This window comes from Indicator indicator, chromosome Z, assembly GCF_027791375.1.
Source record: "Indicator indicator isolate 239-I01 chromosome Z, UM_Iind_1.1, whole genome shotgun sequence".
NCBI lineage: Eukaryota > Metazoa > Chordata > Aves > Piciformes > Indicatoridae > Indicator > Indicator indicator.
In genome coordinates, this window is record NC_072053.1 from 74,778,536 (window position 1) to 74,797,641 (window position 19,106).

A 19,106-nucleotide genomic window follows, 5' to 3' on the forward strand; every position below is an offset into this window, starting at 1 on the left:
CTAAGCAGAAGCCAAATAAAAAGAAATACCATATCTGAAACTCATGCTTCACTGTTACTGAGAGAGCTAAAAATAGAAAGACTTGGAACAAAGGTACAGGAGATTTTTCAGTTCAAAAAGGGGAGTCCTGGAAAAACTGAGATAGCCATGAAAAAAACATGCTAATTAAAAAATAATTACGTCACGGGTTTCTTGGGATCTTACCAAACCCCCTCCAAGCCGCTCTCTCCCCTCCCTGCTCCCGTCAGTCTGGTCATCTCTCGTGCACAACGGCCGTCCCCAAGGAGGGCTGCAAAGTAACCCCCGGACCCCCATATCGCCGCCGAGGAAGAGCCTCCCCTCCACCTGGGGACACCAAGGGGATTCGCGCACAGCCCCAGCTCTTTGTGCCCTGCCCCGCCCCTCCCCCCCCCCCCCCGCCTTGCCCCGTCCAGCACCCCTGGAGACCCGCAGCACCCTCACACCCCCAACTCTTCCTGCCGCAGGGGAATGTGCAGGGCGTGAGGGTTCCCGCGGGGATGGCGGGCACACCTCGCGGGGTGGGCGAGGGCAAGGGCAGGTTACCCTCGCCAGCATCCTCTCTTCCGTCCTTGCCTCTTCCCTTCCCCGCATTCCCATTCTCCCTTCCCCTCCTCGCCTCTCCCTCCCTGCGTTTCCATCTTCCCTCCTTGCCTTTCTCCTGCCCCTCTTCGCATTTCTACCGACCCCGAGCCACTACGTCTTCTGCTCCGCTTTGTTACCCCCTCCCCATTCCCCAGTGTTTCCACCTTTGCACCCACCGCCCGCAGCCCGCCCAGGGCCAGACAACTTGCCGGAGACGCAGCCACTGCCGCCTTCCTCCGCACCCGGAGCCGCGCTCGCACACGGACACACAGACACACAGACAAGAGCAGGGAGCACGGAGAGAGCGCAACACTGTGCACGGAGGTACCTCTCCAAAGCGCGGACGCTCCTCCGGCGCCCAGCGTGCGCCGCCAGCTCCGCGCTCAGCGCCGGCACGTCGAGTCCCCCCTTCCTCCTCCCCCTCCTCCTCCCCTCCTCACCCGCCCCCTTCGCCGACGCCAGGAAGAGGGGGGAAGAGCCGCCGCCCGCCCCGTCCCGCCCCACCGCGTCCCGTCCCGTCCCGTCCCGCAGAGGCTCCGCACATCCCCCCCGTGCTAATGGCCCCGCTGCGCTCGGGTTACCCGCCCGGCTGCCAGCCCTCTCCTGTTACGGATGCGGGAGGGAAGCGGGGGAGGGATCCTAGCCCTGGGGGCGGCCGAGCTCCAGCGAGAAGCAGCGCGGCCCCGGCGTCCCTGCGGCCCGTCCTGGGGATGTGCGGAGCCGGAATTTACAGCCGCTGGCAGCTCAGAGGATTCCTAAGCCTTGGGTGTCGGGGTGCTTCTGCTGCTGTTTGGTTTTGGCTTTGTTTTATTTTTATTGTATTTATTATTTTATTTAATTTTGTTTGTTTATGTTTTGGTTAGTTGATCGGGTTTTCTTACATGGTTTGGCGGGGGTTTTTTTGTTTTGTTTTGTTTTGTTTTGTTTTTCCTTCTGTTTCCTTCCTTCCTTCTGTGTTTTAGATAGTGGGTCTGACTTCATGGACATCTTCAAATGTCCCCTGGAACCACATAGGCTAGCCTCTGGCAAGAATTACCATTGGCCTGCCACCCCTCCTGCTAAGAACTTCTGCCTTTTACTTTTGGTTTCAATGCAGACTTACTGTCTCAGCTCCTGTGCTGGAAGTCAGGAAAAGCTCCTAAACCTTTCTTTAAGCTGCTCATGGACTTGCAGACCTCCATGACAATCATTTTACATCATTCTTTCTCCTGACTGAAAGGCTGTAAACTGCTCATGGGGTCCTTTGTCAATAGAAAATTCTGTACCTCTTATCCTTGATGGCCTCTTGAATATCATCCTGGTCTAATAGAACATATTTGAGACAAAGAAACACATACTAGTTAAGATGTAGGCAAAAGATGGTTTCACACAGTAGCACAACAGTTTTAATATTTTATGAGCAATTTTTGATATTTCTATAAATCTCTGCCATAACCCTGAGATTTTGCTATTGCAATTGCCAACTCAAAACCCACCATTTTACATTATTGTTTCTCTGTGTGTACCATTTTGCGTTTGCCTGCACTGAATTTACGTTGCCCAGTCAGCCTCATAATGTCCTTGGGTAGTTAGTTCTTCACAGTCTTCCTCCTCATTATTGACCCGAGTAAATGAATACCACAGATGAAGCTGGCTATTTTATCCCTTTTCCAGGTAAGATGTGAATATTCTGAACAACACATGTCCTAGCACTGACCTTTGGAGAACCCCACACTATCCAGCAACTGCCTCCATTGTGAGAACGGGTCATTTATTCCTGTACCCTGCATTTTATCTTCTAAGCAATTCTTGAGCTATACCAGGGCTTTCCCTCTTGATGTCTCTGCTTAGTCTCCTTAAAACCTTTTGTCAAGAGTCTTTTAGAAACCCAGTCTGATATGGAAATTAGATCACCCTTATCCACATTTTCATTGACCCTTTCAGAGACCTCCAAGAGGTTTGTTTAAGGCAGGACTTTACAGCAGCAATGTTGACTCTTCTCAGATAGATTGCATTAATCCAGGTGTCTGTCCTTTCTAACCCGATTAGCATCTCTGTATTTGCGAAGCACAGGCACAAGGTTTGCAAACCTCTAGTTCTCCAGAATCTGTATTGAAGTTTAGTGCCACATTTGCAATCCTCCACTCTTCAGGTGCAAATGTTTTAAATGGCAGGTTACATGCTGCTGTTGATAATTCATCCTCTAGTGAGGCCTCAAGGACATGGATGCTCATCCCTGGGCACGTGGTCTGTACCTGAATGCCTGTGATAGTGAAAAAGGCTTGTAATAAAAGCTAATGATATAAGGAAATTCGTGCATACATATCTACTTGTAGAACTATATGCTGGTACTGCTACTAATATCAGTAAGCAGTTATCTTTGTAATTAAGTTTATGTGGTCATGGCCCTCTTTGCAAACATACATGTCTGAAAGCACAAAGACAAACCCCACCAAGGTCTCTGACCCAGGGAACTGTTTGACATTCTCTGTATCTGCAGCCATCTGTTTTCTCTCTCTTATGCTTTGCTGTAAATTCTCTGGATCAAGGATAGCCTTTTCTAATGCACATTTTTTACTTACCACTAGCATATGGCATGGGAAGGAGGAAGGCGGAGACCAGCTTTGAGCACGGGTGTATTTCACTGCACCATCTAGAAATGTTTGCTGTTCAGTTACCTGCCCCAAGACAGGACTCCTACCCTTTTTTCTTCCAGGATGCAGTACAACTACACAGGGCATGTGCTATAACTGCAGTACAGCTCTATTCAGCCTATCTGCAGCAGAAAGCAAAGGGAAGCTAGAGCTCCAATGTCTAACTAAAACAACTGCATGAACCTGCATCCCTGCTTACATCCACCGGCCTACCCCACAGGTATACAAGTCTGTGTCCCACCCCCAGAGATATATGCCATCTAGATGACAATGTGGAGCTGTTGAGGAGAGAGGGAGAAAGAGGAGTGTGAGGGTTGTATTCCTTTTGGATGTTTCACAGGTCTGACCATGTTGGGTTTTTAGAAACTTCAACTGCTAGAAACCAAATTACAACAAGCAAAAGAGAGAGGAAAATAAATTAGTCTTTTGAGTTGCAGAAAAACTTCAGAACCACTCAGTAAGGTCCCCTCTAGGCCTCAGAAACTAAATTAAAATAAGCATAGTCCAATCTCATGCCTTTTGAAGACCTCAAGTTTTGGAGACGGATAATTACTGCACTGTAGAGAAAAATCCATTATATTCATGGCAACCAAAGTTGTTACATTGCCAAAGGGGGAACTCAGACCTCCTCTTCCAGGGTTTCCACTCCTCTGCCCTTTTGTTCCAATTGTTACCTTCTGCTCCTCTCCTGCTTAATGGCCTTATACAGGATTGGACTGAGCTGCATGACTGCAGCACAGATTTAGTTCCATTAGATAAAGCAGTATCACAAATGACACTGATACTCTTTGAATTTTGATTTTGTTGTTTTGTTTGGTTTCTTATGACAGAGATGCATTTACTGAGTATTAATTAGGTAGCACATGACTAACATACCACAGAGGAAATCAAATGTACATTTTAATGAGTTTTGCCTATTGCTTCTAATTAGCATTTTCAACAGTTACAGCAGCAGAAGAAAATGATGTCTTAAAGTTCTGGTTTAAAGATGTATTTTGTTAACGCTCTGTAATATTTTTTTTGCAGCATTACAGAGGGCATGAGGTAGGGGGAAGATGGAAGATGGAATTGCCAGAATGTAGGCTTCTCTGATTTTTACTGTGATTTAAAAATACCATTATGTACATAACTGCAAGATTAGTTAGTATTGTCCTAATTTTTTTTTTTTTTTGTGCAGCATTACAGAGGTCATCAGGTAGGGGGAAGATGAAAGACAGGACTACCAGAGTATAGGCTTCCCTGATTTTTACTGTGATTTAAAAATACCTTTATGTAAATAATTGCAAGATTAGTCAGCATTGACCTAAAATTCTGGGGGTAGGAAGAGTATAAAGATCAGCTGCATTAAACCAATGCCTGTCAAGAAAGTTACTTTTAACACTGTTTTATGCAGCCTGTGAAATGAAAAAGAATGTCATTGCCAATGTGACTTCATCTCTCCTCCAATGTATGTTGCAAGGCTGTGCTGGATATGTAGGAAAAAACAAAAAACCCAGGTTCTGAGACTCAAGTGATGTACTTGGGAAAGCTAAAGAGAAGTGCAACAGCTTATCTGAAATTCTTTGCAAAACCAAGGGTGTGTTTCTATATCCATAACCTATGGACAAGAGGACTGGTGCCACTGAAGTCATTGGGAACTGCAAATGCTCAACACCTCTGACAACTGGGCCACATGCTTTTGTGAGACCTTGTTATTATACAAAAAGCTCTTATTTCTACTCTTCTTTTTTTTTTTTTCTCTGCCACATAAGCTGACCTAGTTTACAGTCTGCCTCTGTACAGATGCCCTCTTCCATGGGCAAAAAGAGGACAGAGCCATGGCCTACAGAGAGCGCCTGGAAAGGGGAAGAGATATGGGACAGTTCAGGGTGGGAGATAAAGAAGGAAATGAAAGACAAAGATGTTTGGAGGACAGAAGACAGAACTAAGGAGAGAACACAGTATCTGTCGTATCTGAAGTCGTATCTGCTGCTCCTGCCATGTCCAGGAGACAGAGGAGTTACTCAGAGTCTTTGCCTTGGCATTTTGTGACTGTATTGTAGCCTAGTTTCAGTGAAGCAGATTTTTTTATTGTTATGCAGCAAACTTTCAAGTGAAGAATAATTTGATGGGGATACTTCTTCCTATTAGGAAGATTTTTTTTTTTTAGGCTGTTGTTTTATATCCCAGCATACTATTCTTAGTCTCTGTGAACTCCCAAAGATGCTGAGAGTGCTGCAGAATAAAGATAAGAAGGAAAGTACTGTGATAATGATGCTGGATATGCCAGGCATTTTTATAACATTTCTAAAATGAAATGCAGTCCTGAATGATTGTGCCTGATCTGGTAGCTTCTGCACTGGCTTTCACTCAGTATAAAAAATGAGTTTTGCTTGGCATGCAGATTTTTAATTTTCTTAGATTAGCTGTCAAAATTTTTTGTGATTAGATTTGTTTTCCTTTCCTTGTGGTTCTGGTTATTTCTCTGACTGCAGAGTAACATGCAGATGAGCTGCATGAGGGAATGCACTGGCTTGCAGTAATGTGTATGAGATGAAAATGGGACTTCTGTGTATTCTCTGTGCATTTATAAAACTAATGAATGCAGAGATCCATCATTCAAATAGAAGAAGAGCTGTGGGAAATTTGGAGGTCGCATTCATAAATGCTTTATATTCAGTTTAGGGATGAAAAGCTGAGTATTACAGAGGCAGGGACCTGCCAGCTGGGAACTGACTGGTGTTGCCGATGACCTGTGATGTGACTGAAGGCAAGTCACTTTAGTTGTCTATATGAGTTGATGAATTTTAGGACAGGGACTGCCTGTTAGGTGTTTGCAGAAGATAATAGGACGTTAACTGTGGTTAGGGAGTTCAAATACTAATGTAGTATGAACTTGAAAGTTATTTTCTGAAGTTATTCAGCTGACTAACAAGATCATTTACACATATCTATTGCGTGTTGGAAGAGCTTGGCAAGATCTCTATCAGCAACAGGCTACATGAGTAATCTCATTGATTTAAATGTGACTCCTTGAGTGACTAATGGTTTAGTACCAGCTCCATAAACTGTTTTAGTCATCATCAGCTTACAAACTACTTGCGTAGCCCTGCCAGCACTTACCACACAGTGCAGTGTATTTTATGGCGAGTAATTCTGTCACCGGATAATACCCAGTAGTAACTGTTTGTGTAATCTACGCCCACACGAAAAAGTTGCTCTGTTCTGCTGTTGCAAAACAGCCAAGTTTCACTAGCATTATGTTCTCTATGGTTCATGAGAACTGTTACTTCCACACGAAATCCCAAGAAGTATTCATTACTTGTGATGTTGTAAAGAAGACTTTTTTTTTTTGTTCCCACTCATGGGGATACCACTGCAAAACTGACTCATGGTGCTCCCTCCTTCTTGTGTAAAATGCAGTCACTGCAAATCTGGAGCTGTAAGGTTTCATTTAAAGCTCTTTATAACCTTTACTCCAGCTAATGTTTTCTGCTTTGATTGCTCCTGCCTTATCTTAGTCTCTTTGTACTCTCTTACACAATAGCCCCTGTTTCTTTCCACTGCTGTGGGCTTTGTGTCTCCATTCAGTCTGTTCGTTTTCCAAAGCACAGAAAAAAATCCCATTCAGTAGTATCCTTCTTTTATTCTGCAAATCCTTCTTTCAAGTCTGCTTCATCAATAACATCAACATAAGGCAGTCCTGGACGATGGCTTGCTCGTGTCCAGCTTGCCTGATTGAGCCTGAACATCCTAGGGCAGAGGGCATATCTCTATATATTTTCTGAATTACTGCATGCATAGGAAGAGCCATATAAATATAGCACACCACAGCATTACATATTCAACATTTTCATAAAATGCTAGGGCAAGATAATCACAGACTACAGTTCTTCAACAATTATGTACAGTTGCATATTATTCCTCCAACTAAACAGGCACAGCAAAAAATATTTAAAGAGCAATCATTATTTTAGAAATAAAGAACTCTGTAACTCTTCTGTATAATTCTTGAATAGCATATTCTCATAAAGAGCATTTGTTTGTGAGCTAGAGCTTGATCCAAAGACCAATGCATGCTCTTCCAATGCATTTAGTGAGCTTTGGATTAAGTCCTTGCTGAGGAACAGATGCAGGGTTTTATTCACTACCACTAGAACAATAAAAATGACAAGACAAAGAATAAAGTTTTCTAAAAAGAATAAAGCATTATTGTTCTGCAGCAGCTTAAATACATTAGGCTCTACAGTTAAAAATAAAGTCTTTAGAGTCAGTATAATTGTTTGTGTAGCCCATTCACAAAGTATACAGTGCAGAAATGTTTAAATATCTACCCATAAACACTCAAACACAGTGTGTCTAACTGAGTATTCAACTTACAGTATTTGCAAGGACTTGGTTGTAAAGGTAACTACTAATTCTAGATGTACAAACAAAAATAATACAGAAACAGTTTGTTGAAGGGGGAGAGACAGATGGAAATTTTTTTATGCTCTGGCTCATAACCATCTGAAGTGGTTACCTCAACTAGAAATAGGCTTTTCTTTAGAAAGTTGTTCTCATTCAGCTTAATGATTTCTATGTGGTCACTGGATGTTATCATAATTTAAGCAATATTGAGTGTTGAGGACCAAAGACATTTGCCCTTGCAGGAAAAACGGGCCAGAGTCACCTCAAGAAAGATAATCCAACAAGGCAGATAAGCAGCTGTGGGAGACACTAGAAACTAGACTGAAGTAAAAGTGGCAGCAAATAGGAACAACTGTCAGAAACTAAGCCACATGGCAATATGGGATTTTCAGCAGAGACAAAATATGACCAGAGGTTTTCAAGAGGCCTGGGTTGATCTTGCTAGGAGATCTAACAGGGAAGATAGAGAGAGTGAAAGCAGCAGACAAAAGAGGATGTATTTTTGAACCATGCATGGATTTATGTAGGAAGTAGAATCTGGGAAAGGTGGCTGGATTAGAAGAGGTTGCAGTCATAGCAAAAAAGGCTCTTGAGACAAAGATGTGGAGAAAGAGGTGGATTTTGAAAGAGCTGAGGTAGTAGTATGGTCTAGTGCAAGAAAGTGTGTTGAGCAGGAAAGAGCATTCCACAAAACTTTTTAAACCAAGAGAGAAAGATGAGAATCAAAAGCTGATAAATAATATTGCACAAAACTATTTATGTAACTATTAAAAATAATACTATTTAAATTTCATATGCTCATGTTAAGGTGTTCCTAACTCTTTCAGCTCACAAGCAGCAGCCTTAGAAACAAGTCAGTATTCTCAAATCCTGTACATTTAACTGCCAGACAGAGCTAACACCATGCTAACTCCAGCTCCAAACATTAACTAAATGCAGAATGGCACATTTGTGCCACTTTTTCCTGGAGGGTTGCCACAAGTGTGCACTGACAATTGCAGAGAAGACAAATCCTTCTGTCTTTGCTTTTACTTCTACATGGGGAACCCTATCAGCCTTTAGAGACTGGAATCCCTACTACATAGAAGAACAGCAAGACTCACTTGCCAGACTCCTAACCTTTCTACCTTTATGTTGCTACAGCCTTAACAAGCAGTCCTGCAAATTCTTAATGTGGTCTAATCTTACATATTTTGCACACTGAAGTACAAATCTTCAGCATCTGAGCCATCTTCTCCAGACATTCTCCCCAGCCCTTCCTACATCCAAGGCTGTACGCTTGTTCCTTGCAGCGCTATTGCAATGGTGTTAAATGCCTCCAACTGGGATGCAGAATTTGCTGCAGGGTGGATGGCAGCACTAGAAATGATTGAATGAAAAGTCCAAGCTTGCTTGAAGGTCCTGAGAAAGTCAGAGACAAGTGGATAATATAAAAAGAAGAAAATCTTTGTCTCATGACAAAAAATGCTTTTTTCTCACCAAACACATTATCACAGTTTCCTAGAGGTGTGTCCCTTTCTTGAATTATCAAGGGAATAAGGCCCAATGACTAAACACGTGGCCAGCCTGAGGGACTGGCTGTCCCTTTTGTAAGTGGGTGTCTTAGTTTAACTGTGTTTTGCAATCATCAGAAGTGATATCATGCAAAACAAAACTGTAATGAGAAACCTGCTAATTAAAAATACACAGTATTCTGCATATTCATATGCATATGCATATTCAGCTCTGCACTACGAAACCAGTGTGCATTTTAGTATCTGGCATGCTGTTGGAGCAGGCAGTCATCTTTGTCTTTGGATATGAGGGCAGGTGGCTATGTTCTACACAGGCACCACAGCTTCACAGTCTAATTACTTTGCTTTGACAGTTCCCATGCAGAGCCCCAGAAATAAAATTACAATACCAGAGGTAAAAACATAAAGGCTTTGATTGTTTTGAATGACTGATGATCCCCTGTCTTCCCTGACCAACATCGCCTGCCACAGTCATGATATAAAGATGTATTTAAGAATTAGCAGAGACCATAATTGGAAATGAACTCTTAGCTGTGTGCTGTGACATGCAGTTCAATAACTCAGATGGATTCTCCTCTCCATTACCCATCCCAGTTCCAGTGACTTCAGCATAAAGTGAGCTATGGCTAGGACCAGGTATTGAGAGCACAACCTGAGAAAAGCAGTGAAGAGAGGTGGAAGGAGCCAACTGGAGAAATCCTCAGCTGCAGGAGAAAAAAAAACAACTATTTTACTTCTGAAATTGTTTGTAAAAAAACCTGGTTTGTACTTTACCTTGGATTTTTACTGTCTCTGAATTTCAGCAACACTGCTCCATGGCTGGTGTGGCAGCACAATACGTCCTAAACTTCCTCCAAGTTAGGGAGGAGTTGATGTGAGGCCACATAGGCTTACACTTTGAATGGTGACCTGGAATTTTTGCTGTCTGGCCTCAAGCACTTCTTCACACTGTGAAAAAAGATCATCTCCCTTTTAAACTGCTCCAAAGCAGTTTATCAAAACCTCCAACATTTTCAGTTATCTGTAAATCCACTGCTCATTAATGGCAGCTGAGTAAGGATGAAGGCCAGGGGCTGCAGCCCAGATCTCTTCGGATCTTTTTGTTTTGTTTTAAGCAACTATTCAGTGAAATTAATTAATCTTTCCAGAATTTCTTTGACTTACTTAGGTTCTTTGATGATAAAAGCTTTCACAAAACCAGTGAAAGAGCAAATTGAAGTTCTATACCTTGGATAGAATCATAGAATCAGTCAGGGTTGGAAGGGACCTCAAGGATCATCTAGTTCCAACCCCTCTGCCATGGGCAGGGACACCTCACACTAGATCAGGCAAATTCACTTCCAGCAAAACAGCAGCATCCTTTTCACTACAAAACATTCTTTCAGCTTTCTGATGGTTCTTTAGGAGTTGTTCACAAAGACCATCTCCCAACCTCCTGTACAGCAGTGCTGCAGAGAAACCAAATGGCATATACATACATCTTCTTCCTTCTTAGCAGTCAGCAGTAATGATGGATGAAAAGTAAAGAAAAACAGCTGCAGTTTATGCTACTCCCACACACGAATACATTCTCCTTTTTGAGCAAAAACTGCAAGAGAGGCTCAGCAATAGAGTACATGGTATTCTGAACCTGCACTCCAGAGAAGAGCTGTAGGCATAACAGGATGTGTTTTAAAAGCAACAGTGAAGAAGCAGAATTTTGGTAGTTAGAAAAGAAGGAAGAAAAGCAAAAAAACCTCTGAGATCATTCATAAGCTTTGGCTTGTTCAACAATAGGTCCAGCTTGGCTAGTTCTGAGCACAGTACATGGAGTGCCTCTTTGGGAAAAACATGTTTTTTCTTTCTTGCAAGAGAAAGTATTATTTTGCTTCATGATGAGAATGAAGTGTAATACCTGTTTACTGATCTGTGTCTTCAGTGGTCATGAATGTCATTACGCATTAGATATAAGAGTTTTCTCTCTCTTATTGAAATTACTATTGACTTGAAGTATGCAGTCAAAAGCAGCTTGTTTGTTGAAGAGAACATTTTCCATTTTCTACTTGGAGTAAGTTGTTGGATATAACAGAGGTATGTCATTTCTATTCCCTGGTTTCTACTTTCTCTTGGTATTATCAAAAAGTAGATTGTAGATTCATTCAACAGTTAACCTAAAATCAATCATTTCCTTATATAAAAATAACATTGCCCCTTTGACTTTAGTGATAGAAAGAACAACTGATCTTGGGTCTGTTTTCTCCGAGCAAATGCAAATTCAGGAGTTTATATTCAGCTGCTCCGTATAGCCTTCACCTCAAACACCAGGCATCTAAGCCTTCCACAAATTGATAGCAAGTATTAAAGAAAATTCCAGTGCTTCATCATTTGCTATGACAAAATTAATTTCCTTCCATGCTGGTAAAAATATTGTCATGGACTTTATTGACTTTCCTGTGCTAGTGTTTTGCTGATTCTGCTCACCACTGCGTCAGTGGCAGCACTGAGTCAGCCTCCCTCTTACAGAGTTCTACAATTAAACCTCCTCCTTCAGCAGGGGGTCGTTATTAAAAAAACAAGACCTGTTTTACAAAACCAAGGACAAAACGACGCTAAGTCAGATTTTGTTCTGCATGATGCTGCACTCCCAAGAACTGGAAGTACTGTGTTATTAAAACAAATTACATTCCACAGTCATTGAACCCTTTTTTCCCCCTTCTTCCTTTAAGTATGACCTTAGCTCAAGGCAGAGAAAATTCAGGACTGATTAAACTCTAGCTCAGAGCTTTCCCAGCAGTGCTACAAGTCTTGCTTGAGATATATGAGCTGCCACTAAGCAATACTACACTAAGCAGAGCACTGATGGGAATGTCTGGGAATGCCTTTGCAAGTCCATGTCCTAAAACTATTTAAATATCTGATTTAACTATAATATGAAAATTGCATTTTGACAGCTTTGCATTATCAGTTCAAACCTTACTTTCGTTGCTTGTGTTGTGAGGCATTTGCCTAAAGAAAGATGGATTCTCACAGACTGATACCCCTGAGAATGTGTTGATTTGCTGCCAAGGATATGAAATTCTGTGCTATATTGTCTATTCTAAATTATTAACAACATTTAATCAGATTCATACTTCTTGTTTATCAGCAGATCTGGGACTTTTTTTTTTTTCCTGCTTGTTTTGTTTTAAACATCAGATTGGTCCAACCCTCTCTGGGATTTATTAGCACTTTAAAACTGTGGGAAACTTGAATTTTGAGATTTTTTTTTGTAATGGTGAATGAAACTAATAAATATGATTAGAAGATTTTAAGGCAAGGTTTTGAAAACATGTTTTGCATTTACAGTCTTTAGCTGATTATTCACCACAGTCTTTAAGATCTTCGAGCTAGCTGCTCTTCCTACACCAAATTTTACTCATAGACCAGAATAAGATACAAACTTGCTTCATATACATCTTTAAATGCTTCTTTAAATGAAAGAGTTAGTGGGCTATATTTAACCAACTGTAAGTTAAGACAAAACTTCTCTGCTTTTATAGTAGAAGTCTGAAATCCACTTCATCAGTTTCATTTGAACCATTTTAACAGCCTTGATTATTATTTTAATTTAATTTAAAAGACATGTGAAAGATTAAAGTAAATTTAGGTATTAATATGGGCTGTGTATATCCAAGTCTATATTTTTATTTAAAAATTATTTAAAAATAATGGAAGTTGTGGGAGAAGCTTTAAATTTTTAATATGCACTTTTTTGCTGTTAGATATATGTGCTTCACACTTAGCAGTGTCAGCAGCCCTGGAGATGAATGTGTTAGGTCTGCAGGAATTCACTGCCCATTCACTCCCTTTCTGCTCCCAACATCTTACAGACAAATTCATTTACAGCTCTTGAAAACACAGCTGCACGCGATCCCAACGAGAATGACAAAGGAACATCCACATCATGCCTTTTCCAGAGAAACTGTGTTTCTGTGCACCACAGAAACCTCATCAGGCTGCCAGGTGAGGGCAACACTCCTCAGACACTTGGCCTCAAGCTGATGAGCTGCCTGTGCATGGGTTTCCAGCAGATGAAAGGAGGTGGGGTAATGGCAACTGCAGGGGGGGTCCAAGAGGGTGCAAGGGAAACAGTGCAAGGTACTGAATCATGGTGTGGGTGAGGAAGGATTGAGCATTGGTTTGACACCATCTTGCAGTGAGATGTCAGGATTATTGAACAGGAGCTCCCAAGAGACGCATTTTTGTTGAAGATTCTCCTAATCTCAGCTGCAGGACCAGACTTTTAGAGATTTAGGAAGAGACCCTGCAGTAGTCAAGCAAATGCAGTTTACTCCAAGGGATCTGCAATGCAAACTACTTCCTGGTGACCTCCTCACAGCTGAAGACATGACCCATTCCACGACCACAGGTTGCCATCAAGCATTGTGTTGGAGCACAGCACAGGATCCTTGCACTTACCACAAGGACGCAGTGGGAGGAGACTTACCCCTGCACCCTCCTCAGCTTCAGGACTTTCACAGAAGCATGGTCCTAGTGGGTTCCTTGGCAGCACATCCAATTCTCCTGTGCCTACAAAACCAAAGACATTTTATTGCCCATGGGAGAATAAGCAAGGATAAGAGGTTGCTTTGCTTTGCTTGAATCCATTTCTACCAGCCACACTCTGTTGCCGGCCTAGTATCTCATCATCAGAAAGAGTACAAAAAACAATGACTGAAAGATATCTTTGCCTGCTGTGGAGATCACCTCTGGGAGAAAATGCAGTGAATGCTTAGTGGGTTGCCACAGCATGCAGTGGCTGTGGAAGGATATATTAATTTTTATCCCCTGCAGCAGCCATCTCTTGTCTCTGGGGTGGTGCCCAGTGCTGGTGGGTCTGGTCGTGCCCTAGTCCCAGATAGGTTGAGCTGTGGTCTAACTATGGATACACGGAAGTGCTTACTACACACCTATATGTTTCTTTCCAACAATGTTGACTGGTGGTTTTTCCTGCTTTTTGAGAGCCTCAGATAGTGTATGTACAACTTAAATGCCAGAATCCTGTAGGGTATTTTAACTTTTTCCAGCACAGCTTCTTTGGCCCTAACCCCTTCTCTTCCCACATGCTCATCTACGATATCCATGTAGTACACAGAGTCAATAGGGAGACCCCAGCAAGGTTTAAAGCCTGCATTAAAACCAGTGGAAGTGTAGAATGATGAAATTGGGAGCCATTTTTCTTTTTTGTGGTCTCACCACTCTGGAGAAGTCCACAAAGCCAGATCCTGTGGCTTTACCACAGAACTGATCCCACCTTTGCATTGTTCTCTGCTAGGGTTCACCTAGAGCATTGCTGCTTTGGAAGCAGTGCTAAAGAAAAGTAACCAAGCTTATTCTGTCCTGATTTTTTTTCTGCAGGTTTTTCCTCCCCTTTATTTCCACCTCACTTTGATAGCTTTATTTGTTATAATCTCAGGCCAAAAGGACCTTCCTTGTTATACGTCTGCAGAGCATTTAGCACATTGGACCTCTGTCTTGCTGATGCATACATGTTCTCCTGCTATTCAAACAGAGATGTAAAACAGAGCTGTGTGCCCTTTTTCAGCATTTCCCTACAGCATCTCTTCATACTCAGGCCTCCATGTGTCTTTTTTTTCTGCAGTGTATTTGGAAGTGCAAAGTCTTCATCATGTTTTCCTTGTATGAATGCCTCTGCTTGCATTAGCATTAGCAAGTAGTTGTGTAGTAGGAGTGGATCAGAGGATGGGAGCAGTTGGTGCTGACATCTCTAGATCTATTTTGTAAGTATATCCAGGATTTCATGTCAGACTAGATTTAGTCTGATTCCCTGGGCACATTGTTACCAGTGTTAGAAGGAATAATACTTGATCTGAATATTTGTGCTTCCACCAGGGTTTGAAAAGTATATCCTGTGACCCTGCAGAAGAGTTTCTAGTTTGCTTTTCTTCAAAAGGACTCGCATCGTATGAGTTACTCCACATCTGAACCAGTGGCAAATGTGGTTGAGTAAAGAGGAATGAGTTCACTACTGTTCTCTTTCAAAGTGCTTATGTATATGCAGCCTATGCCTACCAAGAAAGGACAATCTAGTGACTAGGATGCTAAATGGAGATAAGAATTGTCTAATTTCACACCCTTGTCACAACTAGCACAGCTCTGCTAGTATTGACCTAAGCTGTCCACCTCTAAGTGATGTTCCCCATTGATGTGACAACTCATGAAGGGTTAAGAAGAGATCATCACAGCAGTAATATGTGTACTTAACTAGAAAAAAAAAAGACCATGAAAGTCCAAGGCCTAGAAATTAGAAGAAAAAGGATATATTTCCCCCAAAGTCTCACAAACATGTAAATACCATAAGCCTGTGAGTAGACTTCACCTGCACACTATTTGGTGACAGGCTGTGTCTACTGCATCATAGAATTCTGACTTGATGGGGAGAGAGCAGAAGGATGTGGCAACTTCCTAATCACAACTGGATGTGGAAAAAATCCCAAGCATGTTCACATCCATGGACATTTTGTAAAGGCTGTACATAGTACCAGTTCATGCTGCCATTAGCACAGCTAAAGTTTTACATCGATCATCATCTGCAGCAGTGATGAAGTAACTCAACCAGAACAGCTGCAGGATGGCTCCATCAGCACTATTGAGGCTCAGTGGCTTTTCATCCATCTCTGTGCATGCTAGCTCCAGTTCTGTGTAGCACTGTGCTGACTTATTTGTTTCCTTTTACTTGCTCTTGATGTCAACTGTGAATAGGGTTTGATGGATGACAGCAGTTTAACAATAAAGAAGATCAGACAATACAACAATGAAGCTGAGCTAACAGTCTCTTTCCTTAAGAGACATATCCATGCAGACTTGGGAGAGAAATCAAAGTGCAGACAATAAGAAGAAATTTGGGCTCTCAGCTCACTAACATCAGCCAAGAGAGAAAGGAACAGAGGTCGTCAGGAAAGGAAGGATGAAGTTGAAGTGAAAGAGACAGATGTTCACATCCTAGTGATGTAGTTGAGAGCAAAAGTGCAGAATATGGATGAAAAGTAGAGGTACTTATGAGGTATCTGGAAAACTGATGTGCACACCTACTCATCACTCATAACAAACAAGGGGAACTTAGCAGTTCATACTTGAATCACAGTTCTTCATGGTAAATACTGTGACCATGGGGGAAGCACCTCTAAGATGGTTAGCAGTGACCTGGGCCAGTAGATTCATGTCAAAGAGGTTTGCTCCATCCATCTCATTCTGTCAACCCTTTTGGGTTTGTGTTCTACTTCTATAGGTCTGGGATGAAGAAAGGAAATATTAAGGTATAATTCAGATACTGAAGTATGTGAACTTTCTACAGGGGCCTACATCTCCCTTAAAAAATGCTTCACAAATGCAACAATTACCCAGAAACCACAGACACAGGTTCTTAGTTGTGTTATTTATTAACAGAATGATCTGTGTTTTCAGCATATAGACTCCTTGTGTTTTTAAGCTAAAGTCCAAAACAACTCCAAGACCTGTTCCACTCAGCCATTAACACTGGGGTAGGTTGGATCCATCTGAAACCTGTCAGTCTACATCCTCTTGCAAAAGAAACCAGTGTAGTTAAGGGGCAGGTTGTATCACAAGGAGCTCAGCTGGTGAACATCTTTAGGGCAAAGATTTGTCTCCTCAAAGGAAAAGGCAGGGAAAGAACTTATGGATATTCACCAGGAAAAACTCCTGCAGTGACTGAATTGTACTAAACCAAGCCCTCTTCAAGTCTCACTCAACAGTCATTTATATCTGCTATGAAAAGTTAGGGCATAGTCAAACGTTTGTTTGCACAGCAGCTGGAGCAGTTTAAGATTTATTATCCTCTTCCACTGAAACAGTGTTTGTGGGAGCACTTTTAGTCCTTTTCAGAGCCAAGGCAGATTGCACCAGAAGGACATGATACTGCTCCCAATCTGGCACTCTCTGCCTGCTGGAGGGTCCTGCCATCTCAGATCTACCAGCCAGTCTGTTGCTCACCGGACGTTGTCAGAGGGGAAGGAATCATGCCAGCTCCAACCACATAAATCCTGGACCATCACTAAACTGGCTCATTTAGTTTTAAACAGACCCAGGAGGAAATTTATTAGAGTAACTATTTTCACTTGTCTTGAACCGCAGTGATTTCTGCCATTTGTTAGAATGCTTTCTTTCAGTTACCTGTGACTCGTCATTAAAAATGGAAGCCAAACTATGTCCTTGTGTTACTCTTTTGGCATTACCCAGCTAAGCGAGTAGACAGATGCCATGTTAAACTACAAAGTTTGCCACCGATTATTCCTGTGAAATGTAGCTCAGAAAAAGAAAGCCTCAAAGAAGGAGAGAGAGAGGGGAGGTGGGGGGAAGAGAGAGAGCAAGGGAAAAAAAGACATTTCAGCAATAGTGCTGACATGTTTATTTGTTGAACTACTACATGGGTTGGTGGCTGCATGAAATTCAGACTGGGAGAGAGCACATATCAGCATGAAGACAAACCCATAGCTTAAGTGGTGAATAAAATCATCTATCTGGTTTTTGCACTACTTTTAATATATGCTATGTTTAGGCATTGTTGTATTTCAAAACAATAGTAAGAAAATATTCTTGCTCTTTTAACCATGCTTTGAGTGCTCACCTCTAAGAGTTAAGAAAATATTTTACACTCAGCTTTCACAAAATATTCAATCTTAGAAATACCATTACAGAGAGTACTGTAGATGACACTTCTCTTGTGATTTGTCTCTCTGACAGCAATTGTTTTAAGAGTGCTAGCTCATTTAATCTGTTTTTCTGCATTTGATTGCAGTGTCATTCACTGCATAGAGCTAATGGCACAACTCTCTTTTGCTGATCTTGCTTTTCTATTCTAAAAGTGGGGTTTTGTTTGTTTTGGTTTTCTTTTTCCAGTTTTCACATTGTGATATATTTTGGACTTAAATACAAACCAAGGAAAAACCCTCTGTATAGGACTAGCAGGATGAAAGTAACACTGACTTATGCCCAATGAAAGTGGAGCACCATTCCTCAGAGGGTACTGACTGGATTCGACCATGCCAGAAGCACTGTGGTGCATCTGTACTGAGAATGTTAAGTTTCCAGTCTGCATGTTTTAGTTGCAGCTGTAGTCTGGAACCATTCTGAGAAACACCAAAACAGACTTTTGCTGGTTGTTGCAAGTGGAGTAGTTAATGCCATTGCTGATTTCCATCACTGAGATGTATTAGCTCTCTTCAGCTCAGTCAGGCTTTCATGAGTGATGCCTGATGCCCAGGCTAGCAATACTTGACACAGCTTTTGCCTGCCTCAGTTGTGTGGGAACTGATGGCAGCTTGGGACAACAGCTATATCTTCAGACATTCACTACAAAGTCATGCAACATCACTTTCAAACTTTGTCCCTAACTTGTTTTAATGGGAAATTTCTACACATTAGCATAATTTCTGGTGACCAGCAGTGATGAACTAGTGTTGGTTCAGATTGTGCATGCATTTTCTTGCATATTTAATTCTGCAGGCAAAACCCTTTCAATAATGAGCTGTAGTAGCATAAAGCAGCTGCAAATGTGTCATGAAGTTCACCGTTTGTGGTGCTGTTTAAAAGACATTTGGATGAGGTGCTTAGGGACATGGTCTTAACAGTTGTGTGCTGGGAAATGGTAGATTATGGTTGGTCTTTTCCAACCAGGTGATTCTATGATTCTGTGATTTCTGCTATGAATTAAGTAAAAAGCCCTCAGAAATGTAATCTACATGTATTTTGCAATGAAACCCTAAGTATAGACCAGCCCTAAGATTAAAGCTATTCTAAGAGAATGAGATTACAGTGTAGCTTAGAAAATTGTTCTCAGTTTTAGCAATCTTGTTCTCAGTTAACACCTTATGGTGAAATTGAGAAACATTGAAGTATTTGGGCACATGCACACACAAAAAAACCCAACCAAAAATGTCTGAAGGAAATAAACTAAAATTCTGACAAGAAC

The 19,106-nt window shown here is 41.8% G+C and overlaps 1 protein-coding gene across 1 annotated transcript in view; it reads right to left on the reverse strand.

Annotated features, from left to right (window-relative positions):
• Nucleotides 1-19,106, reverse strand: part of PALM2AKAP2 (PALM2 and AKAP2 fusion) — a 232,959-nt gene that overhangs the window by 99,324 nt on the left and 114,529 nt on the right. The window contains exon 9 of the mRNA XM_054397627.1: nucleotides 13,605-13,687. Within this exon, the coding sequence (XP_054253602.1) occupies nucleotides 13,605-13,687 (83 nt within the window). The remainder of the gene's footprint in view (nucleotides 1-13,604; nucleotides 13,688-19,106) is intronic.